The sequence below is a fragment of the Leptodactylus fuscus genome, chromosome 7 (genome assembly GCF_031893055.1).
Source record: "Leptodactylus fuscus isolate aLepFus1 chromosome 7, aLepFus1.hap2, whole genome shotgun sequence".
Taxonomy (NCBI): domain Eukaryota; kingdom Metazoa; phylum Chordata; class Amphibia; order Anura; family Leptodactylidae; genus Leptodactylus; species Leptodactylus fuscus.
In genome coordinates, this window is record NC_134271.1 from 127,943,752 (window position 1) to 127,971,317 (window position 27,566).

General features: G+C 41.9%; 2 protein-coding genes across 5 annotated transcripts in view; both read left to right on the forward strand.

The window, feature by feature from the left end:
- The window catches only part of CCDC9B (coiled-coil domain containing 9B), a 28,582-nt gene extending 1,164 nt beyond the window's left edge, over positions 1–27,418 (forward strand). For 2 of the 4 annotated variants that reach the window (XM_075283070.1, XM_075283069.1), the window contains exons 2-14: positions 4,036–4,078; positions 6,560–6,670; positions 9,669–9,773; positions 12,470–12,583; positions 12,781–12,924; positions 15,858–15,932; positions 16,585–16,766; positions 16,903–16,961; positions 17,674–17,724; positions 19,445–19,544; positions 21,428–21,485; positions 22,962–23,278; positions 25,536–25,632. In XM_075283070.1, coding sequence (XP_075139171.1) covers positions 4,058–4,078; positions 6,560–6,670; positions 9,669–9,773; positions 12,470–12,583; positions 12,781–12,924; positions 15,858–15,932; positions 16,585–16,766; positions 16,903–16,961; positions 17,674–17,724; positions 19,445–19,544; positions 21,428–21,485; positions 22,962–23,264 — 1,323 coding nt within the window. In that variant the 5' untranslated portion in view covers positions 4,036–4,057 and the 3' untranslated portion in view covers positions 23,265–23,278; positions 25,536–25,632. Of the gene's footprint in view, positions 1–4,035; positions 4,079–6,559; positions 6,671–9,668; positions 9,774–12,469; positions 12,584–12,780; positions 12,925–15,857; positions 15,933–16,584; positions 16,767–16,902; positions 16,962–17,673; positions 17,725–19,444; positions 19,545–21,427; positions 21,486–22,961; positions 23,279–25,535; positions 25,633–26,859 lie in introns of those variants that run through there. The other 2 variants (XM_075283068.1, XM_075283067.1) reach the window with 2 other exon arrangements.
- The window catches only part of INAFM2 (InaF motif containing 2), a 184,561-nt gene that overhangs the window by 151,395 nt on the left and 5,600 nt on the right, over positions 1–27,566 (forward strand). The gene's annotated exons all lie outside the window — the stretch shown is intronic.

The following is a 27,566-nucleotide window of genomic DNA, read 5'->3' on the forward strand; positions in this document are numbered from 1 at the left end:
ATCACATGACCATAGACTGTATATCACATGACTATGGACTGTATATCACATGACCATAGACTGCATATCACATGACCATGGACTGTTCATCACATGACCATGGACTGTACATCACATGACCGTGGGCTGTATATCACATGACCATGGACTGTTCATCACATGACCATGGACTGTCCATCACATAACCATAGACTGCATATCACATGACCATGGACTGTACATCACATGACCATGGACTGTATATCACATGACCATGGACTGTACATCACATGACCATAGACTGTACATCACATGACCATAGACTGTATATCACATGCCCATGGACTCTACATCACATGACCATAGACTGTATACCACATGACCATGGACTGTTCATCACATTACCATGGACTGTATATCACATGGCTATGGACTGTACATCACATGACCATAGACTGTACATCACATGACCATGGACTGTATATCACATGGCTATGGACTGTACATCACATGACCATAGACTGTATATCACATGACCATGGACTGTATATCACAAGACCATAGACTGTATATCACATGGCCATGGACTGTACATCACATGGCCATAGACTGTATATCACATGACCATGGACTGTATATCACAAGACCATAGACTGTATATCACATGACCATGGACTGTACATCACATGACCATAGACTGTATATCACATGACCATCTACTGTATATCAGAAGACCATAGACTGTATATCAGAAGACCATGGACTATATATCACATGACCATGGACTGCTTTTTTATCCACTGGGAGTAAGCAGAATGAATGACAGCAAGCAGAGATGTAGAAAACCAGGAGAACGTATATTAGAGAATTATAGAAATTTTCAGTATAGCACCTATAACATTTATTTGCTGAGATCAGGAGTAGGACGGCCCACTGGAATCCTAAACGCAGAAAACGGGCATAAATCATAAAGAATTTATTAGGCCGAGGCGACCCTGCTCCTCCCACATTCGCACAATATGGAGAGCGAGGGGCTTGATGAGATTGGGGTTTGATGGGCCTATCCTTACATGTGCACCACAATAGCATCGCTATACCTTTACAGTGACTGATGAATTCCCCACATTGTGTTTCAGATGTTAGCGCCATATTAAAATACTTCAGTTGCACATCTTACACCACTCAGATCCTAAAGGTAATATTGGGTCAATATTGTGAGTATCCATAGTTGTGCCCATACTAACATAGCTTGTAAGGCTGAAAAAAGACATCCGTCCATCTAGTTCAGTTTTTAATCCTGCAACATTGATGCAGTAGAAGTCAAAAAATATAATCCTTCCTTAGTCCAAAAATGACAATCAGAATAAATCACTGGAACAACAACCCATTTGTAGAAATCTAATACATATAGCCTGTAACGTTATTATACTGCAGAAAGACATACAGGCCTGAATTCACCGCTGCAACTCCCACTGGTAGAGTCCCATAAGCTCATTGCTCTTTCAGTAAAGAATCCCTTCCTATGTTGTAGAAACCTTCTTATTAGATGTAGACAATGCCCCCTAGTCAGTGGTGTGATTAGGAATGGCGGGGCCCTGTGGCGAACTTTTGACATGGGGCCCTGACGCTGAAGACCCTGACCGAACCCCCCCCCCTCCCCTCCCCCCACGCATTCCAATATGCCTCATAGTGACCCCAGCACATACTATTACACCTCATAGTGGCCCCTGCACACAATATTATGCCCCATAGTGGCCCCTGAACAAAGTGTTATGCCCCATAGTGGCCCCTGCACACAGTATTATGCTCCATAGTGGCCCCTGCACACAGTATTATGCTCCATAGTGGCCCCTGCACACAGTATTATGTCCCATAGTGGCCCCTGCACAGAGTATTATGCCCCATAGTGGCCCCTGCACACAGTATTATCCCCCATAGTGGCCCCTGCACACAGTATTATGTCCCTTACTGGCCCCTGCACACAGTATTATGCCCCATAGTGGCCCCTGCACACAGGCCCCTGCACACAGTGTTATGCCCCATAGTGGCCCCTGCACACAGTATTATGCCCCATAGTGGCCCCTGCACACAGTATTATGCCCCATAGTGGCCCCTGCACACAGTATTATCCCCCATAGTGGCCCTTCACACAGTATTATCCCCCATAGTGGCCCCTGCTCACAGTATTACGCCCCATAGTGGCCCCTGCACACAGTATTATACCCTATAGTGGCCCCTGCAAACAGTATTATCCCCAATAGTGGCCCCTGCACACAGTATTATTCCCAATAGTGGCCCCTGCACACAGTATTATGACCCATAGTGGCCTCTGCACACAGTATTATGCTCCACTGTGAACATCCATGAACAATTATTATACTCTGGGGTCTTTTCAAACCCCAGAGTATAATAATCGGAGACCGAGGGGGAATACCAACATAAAAAACACTGTTACTTACCTATCCCTAGCTCCGCTGCATCTTCAATAATGTCCAGGACGTCACATAACCCAGGACACAGGCCCCGGTCATGTGATGTCAGGGATGTCACAGAAGTAGGCCCGAAGCCTGTCTGGAGCCGGGAGAGGTAAATAACAGTGTTTTTTGTGTTCTCTTACCACTCCCAGGCCTCCAATCATTATACTCGGGGTCTGAAAAGACCCCTAGGTATAATAATAGTGTTTGTGGGGCCTGCGGCGTCAGTTACCGATCCCGGCCCTTGCCAGTATCGGTAAGTAAATGGGGCCCGTTACCGGCTGGAGTAGCTCAAGCAGGTAACGGCCTATTAAGAAAAAAAAACACAGCGGTAGCGGCTATTGCCGGGCCCCCTAATGTCCGGTCCCTGTGGCAGCTGCTACCCCAGTAGTTAAGCCCCTGCCCCTAGTCATGGTTACAATACTGGGTATAAATAGATCACCATGAGATTTCTGTACTGACCATTGATATATATAGACATAGTTATTCGGTAGCCCACAGACTTCTTTATTCTATTAATAACCCTAAATTTGATCATTTTTCTGGTTACCATGGTCCATCCCTTCCATCATGTATTACTTTAGTTGTCTTCCTTTGATGTTCTATTACGTCTTTCTTGTGCCCTGAACTGTACACAATATTCCATGTGCGGTCTGACAAGTGCTTTGTAGTGTGTTCACGTTTTGTGTATACATGTCCCTTATGATGCACCCCTTGATCTTACTTTCCTTGGCAGCAGCTGCCTGACACTGAGTGCTGCAGCTTAGTTTACTGTCAACTAAATTTCGTAAGTTATTTTCCATGTCATATTTACCCAATGTTTTCCAATTTAATACGTAGTGGCGACATACTGTCCGGTATTATACTTCCCACTACATAACTTTACATTTAGTTAGCGGTAACCTCAGTACCAATATTATCAGTTTTACTTAAGCCTAAACCTTCTAGTCACATAGTAACCATCAATGTGTATAAAACCCAAAGGGGCAAATTTATGAAGACTGGAGTATTGTACACCAGTCTTAATAAACGCCCCAACTAGTGCAGGATAAGGGAGATTTATGAACACGATCCTTTCTGTACATAAATCTTTCTGCTATCTCTGTGCCTGGGATTGGCGTGCGTTATAATAAATCTGTCTGGCCAATGCGTCTTACCTTGGCCATCTTGTTTCCCAACCCACACTGCCCACATTCATATAATGAGGTATGCAAGGCATGGATTGGGCTGGAGGGGCATGTTTGGAGACAGAAAGGGCCTGCACAAAACGTACACTTCAATGAATTTGCCACAATGCCACACCGCTCTCTCCTCCATTATGATTGGCCACTTGGTAGGATCGCCATTGGTAGGCAAATTACTCCCAGCTCCGTGGATGGGGCCTCCCTGTGTCTACTACTATTTCCTTATACATTGCAAAAACGTGGACGTCAATTAGGACCATAGCAAACTCTACTATCCTCCCCTAACACACCAACAAGCCACGTATATTGATAGCGATCCGATCGGAGGGCTGGAAGGAGACGACAACATTGTAGAGATGTATAAGTATATGAAAATTTCCCGTTAATGTTTTTTATAGTGTGAAATCTGAATATCTTCCAATGGAGGATGGAGAGCAGAAGGTAAGTGACATTTCCTTAGTCTTCCTTTTATAGTATCACTCTACCTTAGAGCTATACGCTTCACCATATGTTACATAAGTCTATGATTTTCTCTGCTATCCGATATTACCAAGTCCGTAGCTGCAGGGATTTTCATTTTCCATTCCTGCTTGTCCATTCCAATTATTATAGCCAGTGCTCCTTATAACCTTCTGTAAACCAAGTGAGAAGCTGTGGGAAAGCTGAATCTCTGTAGCGTAATGTAACTGTAGTTTACTGCTTGTACAGTCACAAGTATCTAAGGGCCCTAAACAGGTCACTTGGGGTAATGATAATTATCATATAGTATTCACACAGTCCAGTCATATTAATGTAACCAGCGCCTACTTTTGACGTCAACGTTAAATAACCAATGGCAGAAGGCACTTGTCATCAGCCATCTGGGTGCACTCATCATTGTGGAAGGCAGGATGGATCAACACAGGTATGTATCTATCCTTGTGGACCATGTTCACCCCTAAATGCGAATTGTTTTTCCTCAGGATGATGGCATCTACCAGCAGGACAATGCAACATGTCATAAAGCTCGCAGTGTACGTGCGTGGTGTGAGGAGCACCAGGATGAGTTTACCGTACTCCCTTGGCCAGCAAATTCCCCAGACTTGAACCCAATCGAGAATCTGTGGGACCACCTCGATCGAGTTGTTCGTGCCATGGATGCTCAATAGGGTTGAGCCGATCTTGACTCTTCAGGATCAATTTTAAAATCCGATTTCCGATCATTTTTCATTCAAACCCGATCTCGATCCCAATTCTGATCCCAATGCAAGTCAATGGGATTTTTTTTATTAATCGGAGATCAGATTTTAAACGCAATCCTATTCACTATACAGCATGGAATCTAACAATTGAACGCTTTAATTATTAGAATCCACACTGTGTAGTGAATCACTAAGTAGCCAGAGGATTTTTTTTAATCCTCTGGCTACTTAGTCCCCCCTGGTTTCCACTTACCTCCAGAGATGGCTGCTCCGGTGCCCAGAGTGCTTCTTTGCCTCGCTGCCGCTCCACGCTGCCCTTCTCGCCTCACTGCCCCCTGCATCCCAGATTAGGAGAGTGTGGGCGGGTTAGGAGAATGTGGGCGGGTACTGGGAGGGGAGACGTCATGTCTCCCCGCCCTGTACCCGCCTACACTCTCCTAAGCTACAAGCCCCAACTTCCTAGCTCTTTAAACACTAACCTGGGAGGCGGTGGCAGCGAAGCGAGAAGAGCAGCGTGGAGCGGCAGCGAGGCGAAGAAGAAGGAGAACACTGGGCACCGGAGCAGCCATCTCTGCAGGTAAGTAGCTACTAGAGATGTTAGTTTAGTCTCCCATTAGAATGAATGGAAGCAGCTGGCGTGCAGGGGGTTAAGGCTGTGTGCCGGCTGCTTCCATTCATTCCTATGGAACTGCAGCGGAGCCTTCACACTGAATATACACTCCACTCAGAATGAGCAGAGCATATACTCAGTGTGAAGGCTAAGCAAAGCATTGTGGGAAATAGTACCGATCTCGATCCCATTCAAAAAGATCGTGTTCGGAATTCCGATCGCGATTGTGAAATTTTCTCGATTGCCGATCAGAATCCGATCTTTTCCGAACATGATCGTTCAACCCTAATGCTCAACCGCATAACCTAGCGCAGCTGGCCATGGCACTGGAGTCGGCATGGTTCAACATCCCATTGAACATCATCACAACATCCCCTCTATTCCTGCAGGTCTCGCAGCGTCCGCTCTGCCAAAGGCGGTTATTCTGGATTTTGACGGGTGGTCACATTAATGGGACTGGACTATGTAGTAATACAGGTAATTAGAGTTAGGTGAACCGCTTCGTATTGAACCCAAGTCATGCCAAATTTTCCACTACACCCAAACTCGAAACACTGGGGGTTTGTCACTCACGAACCATTATTATACACTGGGGTATAATAAGTGAAGGTGCGGAAACTTAATAAACAGTTACACTCACCTCTCCTGGGGATCCTTACAATTTCCAGTGCTCCATTGGCATCTTCCTGAGTGACATGACGTGCCCTGGAAGGACCTCAGGCCTCTATGGTCACATCGGACACACCAATATTCCTTGCGTTTAAACCCTACCCACATACGGATGCACCCCAATATCCTTCCTGTTGTCTTCTAGCCAAAATAGGATGTAATAGCAAATCCATATCTAATCTCTTCTTTGGTATGGCCGGAGCCTTGTGCCATGGCCGTGATGTCTTATATACTCCGTCAACTGTAATTGGCAATCAAATAACATATGACTTCTGGTTATTCTGCTAATTTTTTGCTTCAGTCTTTAGTGCTTTTTTTTAGTTGCGTTGATCTTCCCATGAACCTATGAAGGTTCCTGCAGTCCTCATGGTTCACACCATTGAGTCGCTATGTATAATATATTTGTGCAGTGCGGTAGATTTTTGCCTTTATGTACATCTATGTTTATATTGTCTTGAGCAGGTTTCACCATCAGATGAGGAAGCCAAGGAGAAGGAACAGAAAGATGTCGAACTGGATAAGAAGATCAAAGCCTTAAAGAAAAAGAATGAAGCACTTATGCAAAGACATCGGGTAAGAAGCAGATTTAGAGCGGGTTCACACCTGCGCCTGGTCTCCGCTTTGTGGGTTTCCGTCTTCTGCCGACAGGAGACGGAAACCCGGTGGTCAGTGTCTGCTGGTGAGCGCCTGTGAGCGTCTTCTGGTCTCCACGGCGAAACCGTTTTTTTTTTAACTGGACACAAAGTCCTGCATGTCCGACTTTATTTCCAGTTAAAAAAATAATGGTTTTGCCGTGGTGAGCAGAAGACTCTCATAGGCGGACACTTTGCAAACCCATTCAAATGAATGGGTTTGAGGGGGCAACACAGTGGCTCAGTGGATAGCACTGCAGCCTTGCAGCGCAAGAATCCTGGGTTCGAATCCTGCCAGGAACAACATCTGCAAGGAGTTTGTATGTTCTCCCCGTGTTTGTGTGGATTTCCTCCCATTCTACAAAGACATGCTGATAGGAAAGAAAAAAGTACATTGTGATTCCTATATGGGGCTCACAATCTACAAAAAAAAAATGAATGGGTTTGAAAACTGACTGCTGGTTTTCCATCTCCTGTCCAGTTTCTCGGGCAGAAGACGGAAACCTGAAAGCGGAGACCGGGCGCAGGTGTGAACCCGCCCTTATACTAATCCTGACAGTGTAAATGTACTACATATGAGCCAGATCTATCAGAGTGGCTGATGCTCGGTGATTCTTCAGACAGTCTCTATTATCTTTAATTAAGTACTAATTATCTTAATTAATTAATAAATAAGATTACCGATTAATTCCCTGTCATCTCAGGATTTCACCTCTCCTCCTGTCTCCTCTCCTTTCTACTTCCTGGTATTCAGCGTATTCTTGCACAGAGATTGTTGTACCAGCACAGTTATCTCTGGGTTTATCCGTAACTAATGTCCGTGCAAGATTATAGCAACGGACACTAGCTGTTTCCATTTACAATTTCCATTAAGTTAAATGGGATATCTTGTAGTGTACTTTAGTATTTGTGTGTGTCCTTAAAGGGGTTGTCCCATCACAAGGATCCTATCTATACTGCTTGTTAATGTGGATTTGAGACTTTTCCTAAATACACTGCTTCAGCAAAACTGCTTTGTTTGGCCGCTATCTTAATTTATTCACTTCATTGTTTACACTCCGTTTCTATGGCCCTTGGGATTATCTGCTCATTTGTCAAGTGATGTAGCTGCCTGCTCTCAGGGGGGGAGGGAGGGGCTGGGAGCAGCTCTGAGCTGTTTGTGTCTTTTAAGTAGCAGAGCTTCTCAGAGAGCTCTGGGATTTCTGAGCTCTTATCAGTCAGTTTAATTGAATTTGGCTGATAAGGGCTGAGATAGGGAGTCTGTTACCTCTGTATGTAATGCAAACTGACTCAAATCCAGCTCTGCTACATCAGCTTCACACTGTTGTAATTCATTTACAACCAATCCCGTGCAAGTGAAACCCCTCCCACCCATGTGCCGAGAAAAGCAGGAAGTGAAGAGAGCAAAACAGCCTGCAGGTTAGTGAACAAGCGTCATGGGAATACCCCTTTAAGTGTCCTTTTACAACCATGTCTGATTTTTCAAGCGGACAGAAAAATCCTACATGCAGAGAATATAGCTGGCCTGGAGAAGGCGCCAAATCAATATTCCAGCTGGAAACACTGTGGAGAGAGATTTAGTTGTATCTGACAAACAAAGCAGGATAGTTAAAGCAATGTATTTGGTAAAATACTTCAGTTAGCTTCAGCTAAGTCTGAATATAGTCCTTGAGATGGAAATACCCCTTTAACCTTTATCACTAATATGCATCGCTGTCCTACCCAAACTCAGATTTTTAGATTTTTATTACACCCTGAATACTCATTTCATTTTTGGATAACCCTCTTATACTTGCCTTGAATTGTGTGACTTGGTGTATTAAGCATATTCATGAAGATTTTCATGCCTATGGGTCGTGGTCACTCTAGCTGCCTGGAGTATTATATGGGAGTAATATATTACTGGAGTATTATAAGGGAGTAATATATTACTGGAGTATGATTTGGAAGTGGACTATCACTGAAGTATGACATGGCAGTGGTATATTACTGGAGTTTTAAATGAGAGTGGTATATTATTGGTATATTATAAAAGTATTACATTTTGGGTGGTATATTATTGGAGTGATATATTATTGATATATTTTAGGAGTATGATATGGGACTGGTATATTATTGATGGGAGTGGTATATTATGGGAGTATCATATGGGAGTGGTATATTATGGGAGTATTATATGGGAGTGGTATATTACTGGAGTATTATGTGGGAGTGGTATATTATTGATAGGACTGGTATATTATGGGAGTATCATATGGGAGTGGTATACTATGGGAGTATTATATGGGAGTGGTATATTACTGGAGTATTATGTGGGAGTGGTATATTATTGATAGGACTGGTATATTATGGGAGTATGATAAAGAAGTGGTATATTTTTGATGGGAGTGGTATATTGCAGGAGTATGATATGGGAGTGGTATATTATGGGAGTATGATAAGGGAGTGGTATATTTTTTATGGGAGTGGTATATTATAGGAGTATTATATGGGAGTGGTATATTACTGGAGTATTATATGGGAGTGGTATATTATTGATAGGCGTGGTATATTATGGGAGTGGTATATTACTAGAGTATTATATGGGAGTGGTATATTATTGATGGGAGTGGTATATTACTGGAGTATTCTATGGGAGTGGTATATTACTGGAGTATTATATGGGAGTGGTATATTATGGGAGTATGATATGGGAGTGGTATATTTTTGATGGGAGCGGTATATTATGGGAGTATGATATGGGAGTGGTATATTACTGGAGTATTATATGGGAGTGGTATATTATTGATGGGAGTGGTATATTATTGATGGGAGTGCTATATTATGAGAGTATGATATGGGAGTGGTATATTATTGATGGAAGTGGTATATTACGGGAGTATTATATGGGAGTGTAAATGAATATTTAAGCCATCCTAAGATTTGTTTTGTTGCTGCAGGAAATAGAAGAGGACCGGCTACGTGCAGAGAAAGATGGCATGGCAGTCACATCTCGTAGACCTAAGCAAGACAGCCTCACCATTACAATCACAAAAACTCCCAATGTAAGGCGCATTTATGTCTTTATTTTGACAGCCATGATAACTATTGCACATCATTCTTTTAAGTGTTATGGTTTCACAGAAAAAGACGGTTACTTTTTTAATGAAAATAGTGCCACACCAGCCCTTGGGTTGTGTAAGGTTTTGCAACTCAGTTCTACTGAAGTGAATGGTGTTGTAATAGATATAATCACAGGGGTTAATTTCAACCACTATATCTTTACTTCACAGTCTGGCTGAATGGTATATAAACTGATAATACTAAGATATAACCTTTATTAATTGCCACTTAGGCTAAAAACGTCCACACATACTACATATATAAGACCCATATATGTGAAAACCACTGTATGGGAGCAAGCTTTAATCTCCCACAGTGAACACTTAGCCTGTTCTGTGTGTATTAATGAGAATCAAAAAGTGGATACACTGATATGATACAGTGTTCCACCATAAATATACACTCACAACTATTCAGAATTGGCTAAGAATAAAGTTACATTGACTCATTGTCATATTACTGAGCCAAATTGAACTGGTAACATATATGGTAAATAAAAATAAAACGTGATGACTGTAAATTAGGTGCTCTAAGATCATGTGCAGCAGACCAGCATTGCCATATTAGTTCAAGGCAGCTCTAGTGTAACTACCATCTGTGATTTCCTATAGATTATCACTGGTGCCTAACTAAATCCTATTCCCACAAACTCACAGGTATGTATATGTATAATTCTTGTAATTACCCTGCGCTTATTAGTGGGACTTGGTAGCTAGTTGGTGGCCGCTACTATCATCAATGAGATCCCAAGGATGCAATATATACCCCTATCTAGGACCTCACGGTTACTACAGACTGGCTCTACGCGTTTCGCCTGCAAACTCAGGCTCGTCAGGAGCTATATTATGGGTATAGTAGCCCTCAAAGATAAAGGATCGTTTAGTGGTGCTTTCCTTTATCTTTGAGGGCTACTATACCCATAATATAGCTCCTGACGAGCCTGAGTTTGCAGGCGAAACGCGTAGAGCCAGTCTGTAGTAACCGTGAGGTCCTAGATAGGGGTATATATTGCATCCTTGGGATCTCATTGATGATAGTAGCGGCCACCAACTAGCTACCAAGTCCCACTAATAAGCGCAGGGTAATTACAAGAATTATACATATACATACCTGTGAGTTTGTGGGAATAGGATTTAGTTAGGCACCAGTGATAATCTATAGGAAATCACAGATGGTAGTTACACTAGAGCTGCCTTGAACTAATATGGCAATGCTGGTCTGCTGCACATGATCTTAGAGCACCTAATTTACAGTCATCACGTTTTATTTTTATTTACCATATATGTTACCAGTTCAATTTGGCTCAGTAATATGACAATGAGTCAATGTAACTTTATTCTTAGCCAATTCTGAATAGTTGTGAGTGTATATTTATGGTGGAACACTGTATCATATCAGTGTATCCACTTTTTGATTCTCATTAATACACACAGAACAGGCTAAGTGTTCACTGTGGGAGATTAAAGCTTGCTCCCATACAGTGGTTTTCACATATATGGGTCTTATATATGTAGTATGTGTGGACGTTTTTAGCCTAAGTGGCAATTAATAAAGGTTATATCTTAGTATTATCAGTTTATATACCATTCAGCCAGACTGTGAAGTGGTGTTGTAATAGAACACAAAACCTAAGGACAGGTGTGGGGCTGTTTTTGGAAAAAGGAGCCACATTGTTATTATCCTGGGTTCACAGCCTCATTTACAAAGAACTTAAGGTCCAATACATTCCTGCAGAGCTGCTGTAGAGTCTGTGTAACTTCTTCACCTACTCGGTTGTCTTATTGCATCTGACATACATCAAGTAAGATGTACATTAGAAGCAGGTTTTCATGGAGATCAGTTCATAAAGGCTGTAGGGAAAAGATCATAGACATTGTTTTGCAGGGAAAGGGTGAATCACATAAGTAGTACTGTAGAGAGAAAGCAGAGCACCTACACCAAGCTCTGAAGAGTGGCAAAAGGATGGTATAATACACTCCTCAGCATCAGTGTCTGTCAGTACTAGATAGAAGATCTGTCATGGGCTGTAAAACAATTAGTCCAGGATTGATACATAAGAGCTATTGAGGGCCGCAGTATTCTGGACAAAGAGACCTCACTTCCAGCACACAAGATACTTATGCACATTTGCACAGATTTGGACCCACTTTGTGACCTACCAGTTTGACTTTGGGCAACTCCTGAGTGCATTGTCTAAGTGGTTCTTTAACCCCTATACAGGAATCTGATCTTCTCTGCAAGGGACAAACAGGTCTTTACTTTTAGAAGTCGTCCTGGTCTAGATGACAGCTAACACTAGAGGGTCAAGAGACACCGCTGTGTAGAACTGATGGAACAGGCAAGAGTGTAGTCAAGGTACAGGCTGAGATCAGGGCTGGCAGAACCTGTGTAAAACAATATCCAGGCAGAGGTCAGGGTGGGTAGCACAGAATCAATACAGTAATACAAACAGAGGTCAAACATGGACAGACAGATAGCAGGATAAGGACAGTCACCTCAGCAGGACATGAGGTACCTTAGGATCAGATAGAGAGATGGTCAGGAAACAGGCAGAGGTCAGGGTGGCCATTCCATGGCAGAGGAAAATTTCTATAATAACTGTTCTCAATCTGTATTTCTGGCATTATTTTTGTTACAGGAGAAAAGAATAGTGAGAAGGGGCCAGAGGAGTTATGACAGCACCGAGCAGAGGTTTACTTTGCACATGGGCAATGAGATGCAGCTGTCTGTTTCTATGGACAGTAAAGTAGAGGTCAGTTCACTCTAGTAAAATCTTCTCCTTTCTTATCTACAATCTAGTAGACATCCCATCCATCTATTGAATGGTTCAGGCAAGGACTTAAAAAAATATTCTGCTCCTCAAGGCAATTCTAAATGCAAAATTGCAAAATGTGTAGATTGAATAGGCATAACCGTAGTGTCATGTGATATATGTCATATTGTCTGTAGGGCATGAGGACCATTAGTAAGAAGATTGACCAAGATGTCCTTTTTCTGACAAGTCAAACTTCTAAACTATCCATGGAAGAGGTTAATAATGTCTTCACCTTTGGCCGAGGTCCACGTATGCAGATTGCCATATCCAGACAAAAAGTGAGTATTATCTGCCGTACTCCTGACTACAGTCGCTGGCCTGGTTTTGTTATTTTTGGGTTAACAAGAAGACCGGGGTTGTCCAGCTAGCCTAGATAGTAAACTATAGACAACCCGACCCTCAAAGAGTATATCCTGTTAACACCCGTATCCTACAATAGCCATAACAAAGACAGAGCACCCCCATAATGAAGTCAGAACACCCCCATAATGGACTCCAGGCAGGGCATGCATGTGTACGAGGGAGGAGAGGTTGTCTTTGGCCCACAACTATTTCGCCCCCTTTAGGCAAAATTATGTGTAGCCTGGCAAGTTATCGATATGAGATCAGGGATTGGTCATGTTGATGTCCAGCTGCCTGATCCTTCTTTCTCCTATATCCCCTGCTAAGGATGACGGGCTTGGCTGACTATGCACTTACTGTATACGGATGGGCACCTCTAATCCCTCTCGGTAGAGATCTAACCATAGTGAGTGACTATATTTGTAATAAAGCATGTGGCTATAGACATCTGACTGTGACTTGTTCATGAGCTTGTCTGATAAAATGCTTTATTTCTGAAAAGGCCTATAATATTCTCAGCATTGCCAGCAACTTGTTTGGACTGAATTTCTCAAGAGTATTCTTTGCATGCACTTCCACATGAGTCCTGAAGATGGTGCTGTACATACAGAAATTCCTCAGAGATTTGTAGACAGTGTAGGTAGATATGGTGAGAGGGCAGTGAAAGGAAGAATCTTATTGTAGGGTTTAGTTGGTTTGACGTGAATACTTTACACTACTGTGGCTGCAAGGAAGACTGCGGCCTTCACAATGCATTGCTGGATATGTACATCACTACTTGCCTAGCACCACCGCTGTGACATACAAGATATATATGAAGCTGTGACTTATCCACTATATATCTATACATGTCCAACATATCTATCTATCTGTATATAAATTCCCTATCTATCTATTATCTATCTATCTCCTATCTATCTAGCTATCTATCTATCTATCTCCTATCTATCTATCTATCTATCTATCTATCTATCTATCTATCTCCTATCTATCTATCTATCTATCTATCTATCTATCTATCTATCTCCTATCTATCTATCTATCTATCTATCTATCTATCTATATCTCTATCTCCTATCTATCTATCTATCTATCTATCTATCTATCTATCTATCATATTTTAAAGAACAGCTTTACATTATGTTACTCCTTTTCTGACTCCCTGGAACCCATATGAAGAGGTTCGGCAGCAGGAGAGGAACAATGTTTCCCTATAATAAACTACAAGGAATATTAGCGGTCACAGTAACTTTCAGTGACTTAGCTATAAGTACTGCACATACTGTACAAAAATGACTAATAATATTGTTTAATAAGAATTAGAATTCCTATGACTCAGTTATGCTGTTCCTCTGTTGTTCCTCCTATAAAGACATAAATAAATGAACAAATGGGAGTTACCCTTTCCCTTGTCAAATCCTAATCCTATCAGCAATGATCGGACACCTCCATCTAGTAACCTCCACTCTCAATGGAGTCATACATCTCCAGGAGGAATAACAGAGCGGCCATGCAATGCAGAACTATAAGAAAAGATGCTTCACAATGGTTATAGTATGGGAAATACAATGAATACTCATAGACATGTCACCAAGTTTCATGGGACAGGAGAAAGACTAAAATGTCTAAAAAAATAACACCCCAAGTGTAAAGCTAGTATATACAGTACATGATGTGTGCGGGCTTGGTGTCTGGAGTCATATGCTTTTATAGAGAGCAGGGCGCTGATAGACGGACCAGGCCTGGCTCATGATACTATTTATTTGCTTGATCTGTTCCCTCGGTATGAATGTCGGAGTGCAGTGTTAGAGTCGGAGCGCCTCTGTTTCCTTTTATGGCTAGAAGCGTTGGACAAAAAGAATGCTATGTCAGCTGGCAGGAGCTGTATACAATAACACCGAACAAGAGGCTTTACAGGAGTCAGCGCCGAACTGCAAGCCTGGCAGAAATAATGCTGCCTGCTGGATCTAGATATAAGCCGCAGTGCTGGGGGTTACAGTCCTAGGAAGGGATTTCAGTCCACACAATGCTGGAAGATATGAAAAATTGTGTAGATGGAAAATTGAGTTAGGTTATTACCCTGTACCACACAAAGAGAGTACTGTGAAAGTGTATGAGGCACTATTACTGTGTAGGGACACAGATACTGTCTCCTGCACAAATGGAGGTACTGTTAGGCCATCAGTGTTTGATCGATGATAGCCTCTGGTGAGACTTAGCTGCAGTACCAGGTGCAGCCACATTTCCAGGGATGTCACTGTGCCTGATATGTCAGAAAAAGGATAAGGACACTCCAAAGAGCGCTGCTGTGCCATCATTCTGTTGACCTCACCAATGATACATTGATGGCCTAGTCTTCAGTAACAGGTGCAGCTATATTTCTAGGGATGTCACCAGGGATGACCCCACCGATAATACATTGATGACTTAGTCTTCATTAACAGGTGCAGCCATATTTCTAGGGATGTCACCAGGGATGACCCCACCGATAATACATTGATGGCCTAGTCTTCAGTACCAGGTGCAACCACATTTCTAGGGATGCCACCAGGGATAACACCACCGATAATACATTGATGGCCTAGTCTTCAGTACCAGGTGCAGCTACATTTCTAGGGATGTCACCAGGGATGACACCACCGATGATACATTGATGGCCTAATCTAAGGATAAGTCACCAGTGTTATATCTTGGAAAAATTCTTTAATAAAAATGAAATGCAAAAACAATCTCCATGGTACAGTGACCTATGTAACTGAATGCTACTTAGCTGTCAGTCACATATAATGGAGGAGAGGATATTGATTCATGTGGTTACTGTTACACCTTGTTCCCAGCCTCCTGCTACTGAAACGCATTCTTTTTCTAGGAATTTACTATGCCAAAAGCAGAAAAGAAGAGAGAGAAAACCAAGAAAAGGTGCAAAATAGAGCAAAGCAATGAGGTGAGAAGAACCAAGAAAACTAGAACATGTCACCATTATATCTGAACTGGGCCAAGAGACATAGATAACTACATACAGCATGTCAGTATACAGCATGTAGAGATTAGGCAGAACTCTAAGTACTCGTTGTGAAGGATACTTAACACAAATGCAGCAACCCATTGGAGGGAACTGGAGGATGGGATTAGTAGTTGCAGTGGTCAGTAAACACTCAACCCCTTCCTCCAGCTCAGCTCCTGAGTTGGGGCAGTGATAAGGGGGCTTGCATGGCACAAGATGGTGTTGGTAGTTACATAGGACTGCCGTATATTGACGTTTATGTGACCTTATAAATGGGGACCCCCATTCTTGTAATTGGTGGGGATCCCAGTGCTCATGCCTATATAGCTGTTGTCCCCTATCCAGCCGACCTGGGGGCACAATCTAGAAGCATGGAAGGCGGTGGAAGAATGGAAATCCTACTGAGTGAGATGTTGTCTCTACAATGGTACCCAAAAACACAATAGGTGCAACTAATAATTTGTACACAAGCACTGCATATCTATGTATTGATATAATAACAGATTCCTTCCCTTACATGTTATATGAATTTCCTACATCCTTTAAATTATGGGGGGTTTTTTAAATATTTTTATTGTTGTACTTTTTGAAGCCTGATGATAAATGTGATGTGAGCGGCTCGGACTACCCTCTGACAATGTCAGCAGAGGAGCACAGCGAGTATTTACAGTGGAAGAAGGAGCGCGAACAAGTTGACACTGAACGGCTAGCCCGGCAAAGGAATTCCAAGGGAGAGTGGCGGCGTACCTGGGATAAAGGGAAAAGTGATGACATGTAAGTTCGAGCAGGTCGTGAATGGTATGCTATCGTTTTATACTATTGTATGACGATTATAGTGCTCAGGTTATGTATTTGTCGTGTTTTATTGATCCTGACTACACAATATATCTCATTTCCATCTATTTGCTAGGTTTGAAGGTGACATGGGCTACACTGACTCAGCTCCGAATGCCTTCTGTGGCCAGAAAGGTGAGTATCGTAACAAATGAAGAGATTGTGTAGAGATGTGTTGGGTCAGAAAGAATGTGATCCATTGGAAACAATCCCATTGTAATAAAGTTCTCCTATGCGGAGGGACAAAGTAAATAAGAAACTATACAGCTAAATCCTACACTTCTCAGAGAACACCTGTATGTATGCAAGGAACCTACTTATAAACTATATAAACTATATGTGCTCCTACTACTTTATCTTCACTTCTTGGTGGGAGAGTATATAGGGCATATAATGAGTTATATTCTGCGGTATACAGTCTACCATATATAGCAGTCTATAGGAAAATCTTTCCTTTAGGCTATGTTCTTATTGGCATAGGAAGTGCCATTAAGCACCTTGCTTACAAGTCAGTTGGGTCCTTCAAGTGCTGGCATCTTCCTTTACAAATTTGTACTGCAGGTATACTAACCACGTGTCAGAAGAGCAAAATCTCCCAGGATATCTCTTGTCCTAAAAAGTCTGGGACAATATCAGTAACTTACTTTATGGACATTGCAATCATCAGAGAATGATCTCCATTCTTGAAGAATCCAGTTGCAATGGATTAATAAAACAGGATCTAACAGAGGAAATCTTGGATAGTGAGACCACCCAGGGGAAGATGTTGAGGTGTCATGCTCTGGATTAGTACGAAGTGTACTGTATGATGATAAGATGTTTCTCCAATTGTATTTTATTTTTTTAGGAGACTGGGGAAGAAAGATGCACAATAGAGGAAATGTGATTGAAAATAAAGGTGATCATCTTGAGCAGTGGGCTGGCGCCTATGGAAAAAGAGTGGTGAAAAAATTTGCACATTTTAATGATATCATATATCATAAATGATATATGGACTTAGATGTTGGGGACATATATATGACACTGCTGCAATCAATGCATATAGGGGCGATGTCAAAAGTGGCGCCAAGGGAAAGTGGAGCAGTTGCCCCGATCAACTGTTTTGGTTCCTGTTCTCACCACCTTTCGAACAACGAGAGGCCTTATCCTTTGCGAGGAATAGCTACTTCACTTTTCCTTTGCATCAGTTTTGATAAATCCCCCATTGTTCATTGAACTCAACCACATCCTTGTTAGCCACTTGGAAGATGAACAAGATTCCATCACTTCTATACCGTTTAAATACACTTATTATTTGCATACACCCTCTTGAAAGATGACCTTCCACCACCTCCAGAAGTTTTTGCATCCTTAAAATGGTGGTGCTCTGCCGATTCTGGCAAAGTTGAAATTTCCTCTCTAGTCATTATCATCTTATCCTTCTTGAGAAATCAATACAGTTAGTTTTGGTGCCTGATAACTAACAAGTGGACGGTGTCAGAAGGAGCTGAGCTGTGACACTATCCAGTACTCTTCTTTGCCTGTTCCTGCCTGAGACCGCCCACTTGACAATAGATAATTTAAATATCATATCTTCTATCAAAACTAAGTGCACTTATTGCTCAGGAACAGTAAGGACTATTAAAAAATGATCCAACCAACAAAATCATTGAAACAGCTTGTATTACAGAATGCAAAGAACTAGGTGAAGGTGATGGAAGGTCATCTTTAAATATCACAATTCATTACAAAATGATATGTGAACTGGTGAGTATCATATTATCTGACAATATATTACGTTATATACTTGAATTTGCTAGAAGAACAACATACAATCCCCATTACAATAAAATTATGATGCTGTGTAAAATGCTAAAAAAATTGGAATGAAATGATTTGGAAATCTTATATAACCAAATTTTATTCAGAATAGAAGATAAAGCACATATCGGAAGGTGAAAGTTACATATAAGAACATAGAACTTATATCAGAAAGTGAAAGTTATTGGATAGAATATAAAACACATATCAGAAAGTGAAAGTTCCACATAAGAACAAAGAACATATATCAGAAGGTGAAAGTTACACAATAGAATATAAAACACATCAGAAAGTGAAAGTTCCACATAAGAACATAGAACATATATCAGAAGATGAAAGTTACACAATAGAATCTAAAACACATATCAGAAAGTGAAAGTTACACATAAGAACATAGAACTTATATCAGAAGTTGAAAGTTACACAATAGAATCTAAAACACATATCAGAAAGTGAAAGTTACACATAAGAACAAACAACACATATCAGAATGTGAAAGTTACACAATAGAATATAAAACACATATCAGAAAGTGAAAGTTACACATAAGAACAAAGAACATATATCAGAAGGTGAAAGTTACACAATAGAATATAAAACATATCAGAAAGTGAAAGTTACACAATAGAACATAGAAAATACATCAGAAGGTGAAAGTTATATGATAGAACTCTTCTTCTGTGAAGCCATTATTTCCAAATCATTGCATTCTTGCTTCCTTTATATTCTATCTTACTTTTTCTGAAATCGGGGCTGTATAATATGTATATGAATAACTTAATATGTTATACCAAGAAAAGTTATACCAATTCTCCTAGGTGCTAGAAAACAGGTCGGTAATGAAAAGACCCCCAGAATGATGAATACCATGGGCAGCAGAGCAAAGGGAAGAGACCGTCTTACTGGTAGAGCCCAAAGGTAGGGTCTATTTCATGTATACTATATACATATGTATGAATTGAATAACATTGATAATCTCATGAATATGACGCCTATAGATAATAATAATACATCACTGAGCTATGGGAGAACAGGAGGTGCTCAGAAAGGGGCTCACTCTATACTCAAACAGCAGAAAAAATTCTGATATGCTAATAAATGTGAAAGCAAATGCTCCAATTTATTGGCAAACCAGAGACGCGTGAAGTGACATTTCAATCTATCTTCAACAGCAAAATAAAACGTCAAAGTCAAATATCTGATGAAGGTCTGATAGACCAAAACGTCACGCGTCTCTGGATTCCCAATAAATTGGAGTGTTTGATTACACAGAACTTTTTGTTCTATGTGAATATGGCGCCCAACAGGGGGCAGAATATATTAGCGAACAAGAGAATTGTCAGTTCTTGCAGCAAAATTGGGCAAGTGTAAGGATCTGTGCAACTTTGACTGATGACTAGGGTAGAACTTCTTGCAGTACGTTCCCAACTTAAATGAGGCCAGTTAGTGAAAGGGTTGACATTTGGGTCATGTTTTGTGTAATTTTTTTCCATATGGTAACATTGACATTTTACTGTAACTCGCGATCTCCCGTTGCCATCTTGCCCCTGCTTGCTAGTCAACGCATTCATTCCATTTCCGAGCCGTACAATTCAATTAGACGTGTAGAATAAAGTAGAGATCTCGGCTCTTTCTTCCCAGATGATTAGCAATATGCTTCATACCGCACAGTGCCTTGTGGCGCTAACAATAGAAGTCTTTGGGTCTCAGTGGGACATTTGTGCATTCCTCAGGGTGTAAATGCTCCGAACATAACAAACAAGTGGCATTCGGCGTGCCTCTATTGAATGAGCAATTTCTAACCGCTGCACTTATCATCACTTTAATGGTTCTTTTCCAGATCTCAATGAATGCGTGCAAATTCTGTGTCCTGCTGTAAAATGAGGGCGATATTTTTGTTTTACATGAGTTAAAAATAAAACCTATATTTTTTTTTAGCCTGACATGTCGCAGCTTGTGGGACGCTCATTTATAAACATCATCTGGGAACACAAAATTTTAAGAAGCTGGTTTGCAAAAAATGTGATTTTACATATCGACGACAGCATCTAATTCTGGGAGCCGGACTTTAGGCTTTATAAGGGATCGTGGATGGGGAAGGGGCAATTATTGGAAAAAAAGCCACTAAAAGAAAGCAAGGGTTCTGGTGATGGCCATATGTGTTCAATAGGTGTCAAGTGACTGACCTCTCTGTATGCATGCATGCTTGACCCAGCCTGGTATGTATACAGTTGGCATGTCCTACTATAGGTACATGGTATGTAGCCTGAAGAGAAAGTAGAGGAAATCCAGGTTAATATCATTCACGGTAAATAAAGATCTATATCTCTGGTCTGTCAGATCCATGTACAGTAGACCCTAAAGCCAACAGCCCTTTACAAATAGGAAGAATGGAAGGGAAGGGGAATGGGTGCCTGGATGGTTTGGTATTGGGAGTTGCAGAATAGGAGGTAGGATCTAGAGATGAGCGAACACTGTTCGGATCAGCCGATCCGAACAGCACGCACCCATAGAAATGAATGGAAGCACTTGTGACGCTGACTTTGCCGGCGGCCGGCTGGCGTCACAGGTGTTTCCATTCATTTCTATGGGTGCGTGCTGTTCGGATCGGCTGATCCGAACAGTGTTCGCTCATATCTAGTAGGATCCAGGTTCGGTATGATAATAGGTATCTGATACTACATAGCCCATGACATTGCACAGATGACAACTTCATCATGAGCAGAAGAGTCTACTAGTACTATTTAGATCTTGACTTTGAAGACCCCGTCACTAATGTAGTTGTTTGTCTTCGCTTGTAGATGGCATAGTGTAGAACATGACGATTTTTCTTATCTACCAGAGGACTCTCCTGTAAAGGTAAGCACGCCAATATTTTATACCTACAAATATTGTAGATAGTATTAAAACTTGGCACCACATGCATATGCTTCTTGGGTCTGAACTATAAAAATGTCATATTCCATGTTCTTTGACCTTAGCTGTACTTTTTTACAATATCTTGTCAAATTCCCTTTAATACCAGTTGAGAAGTAAGAAAAAGACCCAGTAGATATAGGACCTTTGCTTTACCGTCCTGTTCCACCTCTCCTATTTTCTGAGTGCCACGTCTTGACCTTGGGCTTCCCAACTAAAGCCAAATATAAATCTGGATCAGAGTGGCCCCGGTGAGAAAAGGAAAGATGATCTTATGGTATATGAGAGATTTAGGCTCCAGTTATTCTGCAGAACCATCTAAAGTTAAAATGTAACACAATGAGTTTTCCATTTCCGGGAAACCATCATGTTGAAAATGCCATCTAACCTGTAGTATGTTATAGAGCAGGAGGAGCGGAGCAGACCGATATATATCTTTGTGGAAAAGATTCCATTTAACATGTCACTTATTCATTTAAAGGGATCCTTTTTTCTGACTAACACGGAGGAATGGCCTTAAGAAAGGCTATTCTTCTCCTACCTTTAGATGTCTTCTCTGCGCTGCCGTTTGGTAGAAATTCTGGTTTTCTTCGGTATGCAAATGAGTTCTCTCGCAGCACTAGGGGTGGTCCCCAGCGCTCATACAGCACTGGGGGCGTCCCCAATGCTGCAAGAGAACTCTCCAGTGATGGCTCCATCTTCTTCCGTCCTGGGTTTCAATCTTCTAGGCCTTGGGCCTTGGGCAGAGCTGACTGTGCTTTCCCGGGCCACAAGAAAATGGACGCTTACACATTAAGCTGGTGTAAACAGTCATTTTCTTGTGGCCACATACACAGTAAGCTGGTGTACGCGCCATTTTCTTCAGCTCTACCCGAGGCCTAGAGGATTGAAACCCAGGACAGAAGAAGACACAGGTAGAGGGCGTTCCAGATGAGGATAGAAGCATTGCTGGAGATTTCTCTTGCAGCGTTGAGGATGCCCCCCAGTGCTGTTTGAGCACTGAGAACCACCCCCAGTGCTGTGAGAGAACTCATTTGCGTAACAAAGAAAACCCGGATTTCTACCAAACGGCAGCACGGAGAAGACATCTAAAGGTAGGAAAGGAATAGCCTTTCTTAAGACTATTCCTACGTGTTAGTCAGAAAAAAGGGTATCCAATGATTGGATCCCTTTAAAACTCGGCTCATGATATCGGAGGAGTCCAGTGGGCGGTCCTACTAGTGGCAGAGTTCTCTACGTACAGTCACACAGGCACAGAGCCCAGTGCAAAATATTTCCCTACTTATTATTTATCAGTCTGCTTGGCTCCTCCTGATCTGTAACATGTTTCCTTAATTCCCAACATGATGGGTTCCCTTTAATATTAATCAAATGTATCTTGTTTTTTTTTATTCTTCAATTTTCTCCTCTATTTCACAGACAAGTCTCGATGATAAAGTTACTACTAAATATACAGAAGATGGATTTTTAAACACAGAAAAACTAAAAGTTCCCGTCCAAAATAATTCATTGGGAAAGGAAGAAAAAATAGTTTTTGCAAATGAGAAAATCCTGCTGGAAAGTAAACAGGATGTTCCAATTCATGGGAAGAAAATGGAAGCAACAAGCAATGATGTAGCCTCAGAGGGTCGGGAGATGATAGAATATCTGTCTGTCCTGAGCTGTGACAGTGAACCTGGCGAGACTTCTGTACGGTCACAACATGAACAGCCAAGCTCATGATCTTAGTGACAAAGGTACGAAAGACTGTACTAAGGGGGGGGATTCATCTTAATGTGCAAAAAAGGGTCTCCAGGGAAGGCTTCGATACTTACTTCCTTGGGTTTTAGGACATATGAAGCATGGGGTTCTGGGCTGGTTTTGACCCCAGGTCACCTCCTCTCCTGTGTACATAATACCTCTATTATGGGGGAAAGTTTTACTATTATCATAGTTACATATATAGTAGATGAGGTTGGATGAAGACATCAGTCCATCAAGTCCAACCTTATCATGATTCAGCCAGCACCCATAGGGCAGGTAAATAGCAGTGAACACACAAGGCACAGCAATATGGGGGCCATGTATTGGTTCCAATCATTGGTGTCAGAACCAGCCAGAACCCCATGGTTCATCTACATTAGAACCTGGGGAAAGTAAGTGCTAAAAGCCTCCCTAAACAACTGTAGTAACAGGGTGTCCCACTTGGACAACTTAGGTCCATTTTTTCAGGTAAGTACATAGGAGAGCCCCCAACTTGGAATTCACTTGCGTAGCCAAGTTGGACTCTGTGCGACCATGTTGTAGTGTCCATTTACATATTGGAGTGCCAACAGCCACCTCCTGGTATAACGGCTGACAGAGAGGGTGAACTGCTGCAAACAAAAAGTTGCCCAAATGGGGGCCACACGGTGGCTCAGTGGTTAGCACTGCAGCCTTGCAGCACTGGAGTCCTGGTGTTCATATCCCACCAAGGGCAAAAACCCATCTGCAAGGAGTTTGTATGTTCTCCCCGTGTTTGCAAAGACATACCGATAGGGGGAAAAAAAAGTACATTGTGAGTTCTATGTGGGGCTCTCAATCTACATATATAAAAAATAAAAAAAAGTTGCCCATATGAGCAGATGTATTGTCACTGGGATGACCAACCCATAGACCAAACATCCTATAAGTCATATCTACCTTCAGTTCTCTAGGTACTTTTTAGGACTATAAACAGTATGGTCACAATATCCACTGACAGATAAAGATCTGTCCATGGACCATCACAAAACCCAACGTATAGTTAGGTCTGCTTCATGTCGACATATTTGATCCAGGAGACACAAACAGTAAGTCCACTATATTTCCCTAACCTGGTACCTGGAATCCCAGCATCATAGTCGCTCTACTGTTGGAATTCCATTACCTAACAAAGAGTTTTGTTCGGGAAATACATCCAAAAACTTGTCGTATTCAGTGGTGTAACTAAAGTCTTGTGGTCCCCAGTGCAATCTTTTGTCCGGAGCCCCCTACCTCATCCCTACAGAGAATTCTTCATAGTGATGGTTACGTGTGATGAGGAGTTTAATCCACCTTAGTGTGGTTCGGGGAATCTGTGGGTCTCCATGGTTTATGGGTCAGATGGAAGCTGCAATCTCAATACTGATGCCAGTGCTTATGGGTCCCCTAAGGCTCCTGGGCACGCTCTGCCTCCCCTCAAGTTACGCCCCTGTTCATGTCCACTGGACAAAGCTTGTCTATGTGAAACAGACCTTAAAGACAGTGGACTCTTGAAGGCAAAACCCTTTAACCTCCTATACAGGAATCTGGACTCCCCAGGATGCAATCCCTGGATTAGTCTCAGATTGGTGACCATAACACTACATATGCAATGACTTGGAAAGGAGGCCTGGAGGAAGCATCACGCCAGGAGATACTAAAAGAGCCACTTCTAATGGCAGGCAAACTAAACTAGAAAAATAGAGATGAAGTACAGGAACAAGGCTGAGGTCAGGAAACTAGATCAGGAATGATAATATGCAAGGAGGCAAATGGAGAGGAGTCAGGAAAGGTTTGAACCTTATTCACCAGGCAAAGTCTAAATGGTCTACTCAGGCGCCAGGGTCTGATACTGACTACATACTGACTACACTTCTGCATCGCCTAAAACTATAACCCCAGCAAACCTAGTTGTCAGAGAAATTATCGAAACATACTGCAGCTCTTTCTGCTCAGATTGGCTGCTGTGCGTATGCGCAAACCCTGCATATGTTTATCAAGAAGTCCCTATACTATACATAGGGAAGGACAGAGCAGCAGCTGGAGCCAATGATAAGGCAGGAGGTGGGTGTCAGACTTCTTTTAGGGTATATTCAGATGTAGTTGCTCAGATGCGGTATTGATAACTGCATCCAAAAATGTGATGGCAGCATATAGTGTTGCTGTTATTTGCTATGGTTATGTAATGTATAGTGGTGATTTACCAAAGTTTTCCCATGTGGTCATTGACTGTGTGTGTGTTTTTTTTTACAGGTGGGGACACATTTATTGTACTTATTTCATATGTAAAAACTGAGCAACCAAATACTGCATCTCCAAACTACAGCATTCGACAGCAATAAATGCATACGGTTCTCAAAAGCAGTTTTTATTTTTATATCAATGATAAATGGCCACCACAAAGCCGTATGTGAATAGAACCTTAAGATGGCCATACATGTTACATTGTTGTCAGCCAAAAAGTCTGATTCAGCCATTTTAGCAAACAAACAGCCAGCTAAATGGCATATAGATAAGATAATCCTTTAATAGTCCCACAGTGGGGAAATTTCAGTATGTTACAGCAGCATAGTAATACAAATACAGGATAATACACAGTAATATATTACGGAAGTAGACATACATATGCTGAGAAGAGAAGATATACTAGGAGTCCATAGCAGCTAAGGAACAGAAGAAGAAAGAAGGAAGACTTCAGGATCATTTAGTTCTCTGTGCGGAGTGATCTTCGCTTGGTCTGATGTTGATTATACAGCCTGGTCGCGGTTGGGAGGAAGGATCTCAGATAGCGCTCTTTCTCACAATTGGGGTGAAGCAGACGGTCACTTACAGTGCTGCCAAGTGCCATCAAGGTCCCATACATGGGGTGGGATTTATTCTCCAGCATGAATCTCCTGCAGGTATGCTGTAGCATTAGACTTGATTTATATCTGTGTATGGGTTTCTGTTCGGAGGGTACGCTTGGAGACCCCCTGAATGGAAACCTAATCCACATAAACAAGTGGTTACCTTAGGAAACCCACTATAGACTATACTGAGGTCCCATGTGGTTTCCACGAAAAATGTGGATAGAAAAGTGCTGCTTGCTGGCCTTTTCTCTCTGCATTTTTCCATATGGAAAGGGGAACAGAATCCCTGAACCGGGCCTTATGTATAATATTAGGAGTCCCTGTCGCCCAAGGACATTCCCTCCCCTAGTATAGCATACAGGTCAGTATACAGGCCAGCGCACATACATACGGACCGAGTTTCAAGGGTGGTGAATCTATCCTAAGACTACTATGGAGCCAACTGCAGTTACTGATCATAAAGGAGAGATCTGCCAGAACTAAAGGAAATAAATAGCAGATATCATCACCCATAGGGTAATGGCTTGCATATGATATTGAAGAAGACAAATATAGCCTTGTGCACTGCGGTTGGATATCCGCTACCCTGAAAGATAATTAATATACAGAAGGATGACTGAATCCTACTTACGGCTGCTCCATTCCTAAATATTTAATGCGGAGAAGTGTTTTAGTTGGCTCCAATACACCTATAAGAAACCGCAGTAATTGTCTTTTCTCCATTGCAGGCCGTTCTTCCATCGCTGCTGCTTTATCTGCCGGAATAAATGAGCCAGTAGTTTCCCAGCGGCCCTTATGCAATCTTCTATGGAAAAATACATACATGGCCTTGTGCTGTGGTCATGATTCCCTTGACAGATGAAGTCAGTCTGCAGAGGACTCTGACTCATCTCAGCAATGGCCGGAAGTATGGTGCCATTGTTTATAGCAACGGGGCACAAAGTCTTTCTATGGAAGGTTATCTGTGTGCGTAAATCGATCTTTTTATGATGCTTTATAGACCTAGGTACGTCTTTATGAACGGCGGATACCGCTGTGATTTTTTTAAAAAAACAGGTTGTTCTTAGTCTAAATAACTGGTTAGGAAGTCTCCTCTGTTCTCGGCACAAAGGATCAGGTCTGCCAATTACATGTGTAGGAGGGTAGACTTCTTCTAAGCAGCACACGGCTCATTTAACCTTTTCATGTATTAAGAGGGGTCGGAAAATCTTTGTATTGCCGGAAAATCCAGTGTAAATACAGCAACTATAACATGTTCTCTGAGACACAGAGGTGTCAAAGTAACTTGTAAAGGGGCCACCTTCTGCAACCGATATGCATGCAGAGATATCACAGTACAGGAATAATGTACATCGTGATTTCACCATACACTGTGTTTCATATAGTGTAAAAGTGATGCCACACAGTAATGTTATAGTGCAGAGGTAAACAGTGA